Here is a 5,849-nt window from a genome sequence, read left to right as displayed (position 1 = left end):
GCCGAGCCAGATTTACTTATAATTATCATCAATTAAAATTAAACAGGCTACTTAATTTTCTGTTAATTAAAAATAGTACATTTGAAGGGCTGTACTGCTACTGAAGAAACAAATTGATTAAGAATAAGTTTGCTTATTATTGCTTTCACTTTGGGGATGATACCAAATTGATTAGTATTTTTGACAGTGACAAAGCTAATATAAATATAAACCAGCAGTAAAACAACTAGCTATATATCAACCAGTAGCACTATGTTATTAGACACAAGCACATATTACTATATGCAAATACTAATCTGAATACAATATTTTATAAAGTATTCATAAGTAATAAACAGTAACATACATTGAAAGATGCTTGGCCTGAACAGTCTATTTCCTTTTGCTTGTAGAAAAGCTTCTGGCGGAGTCACAATAACTCTACAAAGGATTAAAAAAAAAAGATAATAGTTACAAAAACAGACTCAAATAAAAAAAAATCTTAATTGGTTCTATTCAGAATTTATTCTGATTCAATAAATTTAGAAAATATGCATGTTAAGTTCTTTAAAATAATGCATTAAAATACACATACTTGTTAAACTATCTATACATAATATAATCAAATCTTACAATAGACTTATATTTTCTTTTAAGGAATATTCCATAGATTTGAGCATTTCAATTTATTAAATATCAACTAAGGATAGAAATATTTTCATTCTATATGATAGAAATTTAAAAACTAATGCAATGGCCCAGTCTCCATGTTTTCTTTGTTCAATCAATTTGGTAAACAATCTGGCCTATCTCTTCAACGTTATTTCATAGTTATTTATTAGTTTTGTGCTTCTTTAAACCTTCATGCTTTTCTTTCTGCTTAATATAATTTTATTCTCTTTTTTACTTTGCCTGGTTAATTTTTATTCATCCTTCAAATTTTAGTTCAGGCATTATTTCCTACAATCAGCCTTCCCTGATCTCTAGTCAAGGTTAACTTCTCCTTGTATATGCTATTATAGGTAGTACTATGAATAAACTTCTATTATACTATTCATTACACTGTATTGAAATTACAGGTTTATAAGTGTATCTTTTCCTCTAGACTAAGTTCTCTATGAACGTATAGACTTTGTTTCTGTTATCTCCATATATTAATAGTAGCTGCTTAATAACTGCTTATTGAACAGAAATGAGTGGAGAAAAGGGGAAGCATCTTATTCTCAATGAAGCTAAGGAGAGTCATGCTTTTAGTAGGAAAGATTTCCATTTTATGGGCATATTGCTGTGATGAGATTTTACCTCAGGTTGTATTAATATTTCCAAAGCTGAAGGCATAAAGGGAAACAGAAATGTCATGTTGTAGAATGACACATAATTTTGCTTAACTTATTTTATCAACAGATTTATCTCTTTTTTTTTATTAAATCATTAGCTGTGTCCATAATTGCAATCATGGGGTACAATGTGCTGTGTTTTTTTTTGGCGGGGCTGGTTTTGAACCTACCACCTCTGGCATATGGGGCTGGCGCCTTACTCTTTTGAGCCACTGGCGCTGCCCACAATGTGCTGGTTTTATATACAATTTGAAATATTTTCTTTTTTCTTTTTTCTTTTTTTTTTGAGACGGAGCCTCAAGCTATCCCCCTGGGTAGGGTGCCATGGCATCACAGTTCACAGCAACCTCCAACTCCTGGGCTCAAGCGAGTCTCCTGCCTCAGCCTCCCAAGTAGCTGGGACTACAGGCACCCGCCACAACGCCTGGCCATTTTTTTGGTTGCAGCTGTCATTGTTGTTTTGGTGGGCCCGGGATGGATTCGAACCTACCACCTTAAGTGTATGTGGCTGGCACCTTAGTCACTTAAGCGACAGGCACCAAGCCTTCAGTGTTAATTTTTGAATGAGTTGATATATTTTGGCTAAATTTTAAAACCTAACAGAAAGCACATAGCATCTCTTAAGCTGACTATCTACCACTTGAATTAAAATGGTGGTTGGATATAAGCTCTTAGATGGTTATATTTATTTACTGTTTCTGTACCAACAGTGATCAACATAATGGAGTTGTCAGCCTATGATTTAAAATACTATGATTAAAATGTTCAAGGGTGGCACCTGTGGCTCAAAAGAGTAGGGCGCTGGCCCCATATGCCAGAGGTAGCAGGTTCAAACCCAGCCCTGGCCAAAAACTGAAAAAAAAAAAAAAGATTAATATGTTCAAGAAGACAGAGAAAAAAATGGTTAAATAAAGAGAACATGTAAAAAATGAATCAAGTGAATAGTTGAATGTAAGAACTATGGTACTGTAAATAATACATTTCATATTTGTTCCTGGTTCTTGGCACAGAGCTTCAGAAACCTTTGGAGTTTTCTGAGTGATAGGATCACTTTTGTTACTCTAATGAGGTGACTGGTAGTGGGCTCCTAGATAGCTTCTGAATGGAGACTTGTCACTAGAAAGATCAACCAAGTAATTTGAAGGTTGGAATGCTTGGTTAGCTCAAACTCTAGGAGAGGACAGAGGCTGGATACTGATGTCAATAACTTGGCCAATGATTCAACCAATCATGCTTACATAATGAAATATTTTAAAAAATGCTCTGGACAGCAAGGCTTGGTAGAGCTCTGTGGTTAGTGAACATAGTTATGTGGATTCCATGAGGAGGACACAGATGCTCTGAATTCATTTTCAGACCTTACCCTGTGTGTTACCTTATTTGGCTCTTCCTGATCTGTATTGAATTTTTTTTTTTTGAGACATAGTCTCATTATGTTGCCTTGGGTAGAGTGCCATAGTGTCACAGCTCACAGCAACCTCCAATTGGGCTTAAGCGATTCTCTTGCCTTAGCTTCCTAAGTAGCTGGGACAACAGGTGCCTGCCACAATGCCTGGCTATTTTTGTTGTTGTTGCAGTTGTCATTGTTGTTTTAGCTGGACCGGGCCAGGTTTGAACCTGCTTGGTTTATGTGGCCGATGCCCTACCCACTGAGCTAAGAGTGCCACCCTGATCTATATTCTTAACAATAAAAAAGTGATTGTAATGGTAATACTAAGTTCTGTGAGTTATTCTCATGAATTATTCAGCCTAGGAGTCAGGGAAACCCCTGAATTTGTTGCCAGTTGATTCAAAGTACAGATGGTTTGGGAAAAGTGTGGCTGGAATCTGAAGTAAGGAAAATCTTATGGATGAATGAGCTCTTAAGCCTGTGGAGTCTGATGCTAACTCTGGGTAGTTAGTGTCAGCCCAGCTGAAATGGAAACAGAACAAAAAACTAAATGAACTCAACTGATGATAGGTTTAATAGTAGATTGACTATAGTAAAAGAGTAAATAGGTTAATAGAAAGTTTCCAAACTGAAGCTGAGAATCAAAAAATAATTCCATATATGTGTATATGTCAGATGAGCATATATATATGAATAATACAGAATACAGTATAATAAATATTTGTTCACAGAATTACTATCATACATGTAACTGGAATCACAGAGAGAGAGGAGGTAATGGAACGGAAATAATATTTGAAGAGATAATGGCTGATCATCTTCCTAACAGATTAAATAAATTAATCTATACATTCAAAAAGCCCAGTAATCCCAAAATAGTATAAAACAAAGAAAGATACTTCTTTTTTTTTTTTTTTTTTTTTGAGACAGAGCCTCAAACTGTCCCCCTGGGTAGGGTGCCATGGCATCACAGTTCACAGCAACCTCCAACTCCTGGGCTCAAGTGAGTCTCCTGCCTCTGCCTCCCAAGTAGCTGGGACCACAGGTGCCCGCCACAATGCCCGGCTATTTTTTGGTTGCAGCCGTCATTGTTGTTTGGCGGCCTGGGCTGGATTCGAACCCACCACCTTAGGTGTATGTGGCTGGCACCTTAGCCACTTGAGCCACAGGCGCCAAGCCAGAAAAATACTTCTTAATACATCATATTTAAACCACTGAAAATTACAGACAGAGAAAATATTGAAAGCACTTATTGATAAAGGATACAATACTTTTGAAGGAGTAATTTATATCTGCCTGACTTTTCAACAAAGATAGTGGAAACAATAAAACCATAGAATTATACATTTAAAGTGCTGAAAGTAAAAACAAAATAAAACAAAACTCTGCAACCTAGAATTCTGTGTACCAGGAAAATACCATTTGGAAATAAAAGTGAAATAAAGATATTTTCAGACAAAGACTGAGAGACTGTGTCATTAGCAAGCCACATTGAAATAAATTCTATAGTCAAAAGGAAAATAATGCCAGAGAAAAGCACAGAGATATAAGGTAGGAATGAAGAGCATAGAAAACAATCATCACATGCCTAAACATAAGGGAATACTAACCATACGATACTAATAATATCTCTTAGAGCTTGAAAGATATGTAGAGTTAAACCATAAGATAAAAATAGTGAAAATAGGGATGAATGAAGTGCTCAAAGGTTCTAGCATTTTTCAGGAAAATGGTATAATTTTTGTATGTAACTATAACAAGTCAAATATGCATGCTTTAAGGGAACCACTAAGTAACATAGGTAACCACGAAATGTGCAACTATCAAAATAAAAAAGGAAAAATTGAATAATGAAAACCATTTGATTAAACGAACACTATGATGATTGCTATAAACACAACTATATCATCAATTCCACTAAATGTGAAAGGAATATGTAAGTCAAAGACTAAAACTGGCACATTGGATTAAAAAACAACAATATGCTACTTAATGGAGACAACTTTAAATATAAAGACACGAAGAGGTTCAAAGTAAAATGAATGGGAAATATATGGCACGCAAACGCTAATCAAAATAAAACTGGTATAGGCTCGGTGCCTATAGCTCAAGTGGCTAGGGCACCAGCCACATACACCAGATCTGGTGGGTTTGAATCCAGTCTGGGCCTGCCAAACAACAATGACAACTACAACCAAAAAATAGCCGGGTGTTGTGGCAGGCGCCTATAGTCCCAGCTACTTGGGAGGCTGAGGAATCACTTAAGCCCAAGAGTTGCAGGTTTCTGTGAGCTGTAACGTCACAGCACTCTACCCAGGGCAACATAGTGAGACTCTATCTCAAAAAAAAAAAAAATTAAACAAAATAAAACTGGGGTGGCGCTTGTGGCTCAAAGGAATAGGGCGCCAGCCCCATATGCTGGAGGTGGTAGGTTCAAGACCAGCCCCAACCAAAAACGGCAAATAAATAAATAAATAAAACTGGTATAGGTATATTAATATTAGGCAAAGTAGACTCTACGGCACAAAGCATTGTGAGAGGTAAAGATTTCATAATAACAAAGCAGTCAATGCATTACAAAGACATTAGAATCCTATATCTGTATAGCCATGTTATGCCAAAATACATGAAACAAAAAACTTATAGAACTAAAAGGAGGTATAAATCCACAGTCATAGTGAAAAATTTTAACGTATCTGTCTCAATTAGCTGATGGAAAAAGCAGACAAAAAATTAGTAAAGATAAAAAAGAGAAAAGAAAAGATCAACATGATTAACATGCTTAGACCTAGATGACACATATTGAAAAGTGCATCCAACAATGACAAAACTCATATTCTTTTCAGGCACATATGAAATATTTATTAAAATTGGCCATCTTTCTTAAGAAGGTTTTCAATAAATTGCAAAGACAAAAATTATTTAGAATATTTTCTTTCTCCAGAGCGCAGATATATTGAAATAAATTTTAAAAAGGTAACTAGAGCCTCAGCGCCTATGGCTCAAGTGGCTAAGGCACCAGCCACATACACCTAAGGTGGCAGGGTCGAATCTAGCCCGGGCCTGCCAAACAACGACAGCTGCAACCAAAAAAAAACAGCCGGGCATTGCGGCGGGTGCCTGTGGTCCCAGCTACTTGGGAG

At 36.1% G+C, this 5,849-nt stretch overlaps 1 protein-coding gene across 1 annotated transcript in view; it reads right to left on the bottom strand.

The window, feature by feature from the left end:
• The window catches only part of CUNHXorf57 (chromosome unknown CXorf57 homolog), a 92,573-nt gene that overhangs the window by 38,640 nt on the left and 48,084 nt on the right, over positions 1-5,849 (bottom strand). Inside the window, exon 11 of the mRNA XM_023519073.1 lies at positions 347-420. Within this exon, the coding sequence (XP_023374841.1) occupies positions 347-420 (74 nt within the window). The remainder of the gene's footprint in view (positions 1-346; positions 421-5,849) is intronic.

This window comes from Otolemur garnettii, unplaced genomic scaffold (genome assembly GCF_000181295.1).
Source record: "Otolemur garnettii isolate 467f Iridium unplaced genomic scaffold, OtoGar3 scaffold00155, whole genome shotgun sequence".
In the NCBI taxonomy this organism is placed as follows: Eukaryota; Metazoa; Chordata; class Mammalia; order Primates; family Galagidae; genus Otolemur; species Otolemur garnettii.
The sequence above is the reverse complement of the archived record's forward strand: the minus strand, read 5'-3'. Positions and strand labels throughout refer to the sequence as shown.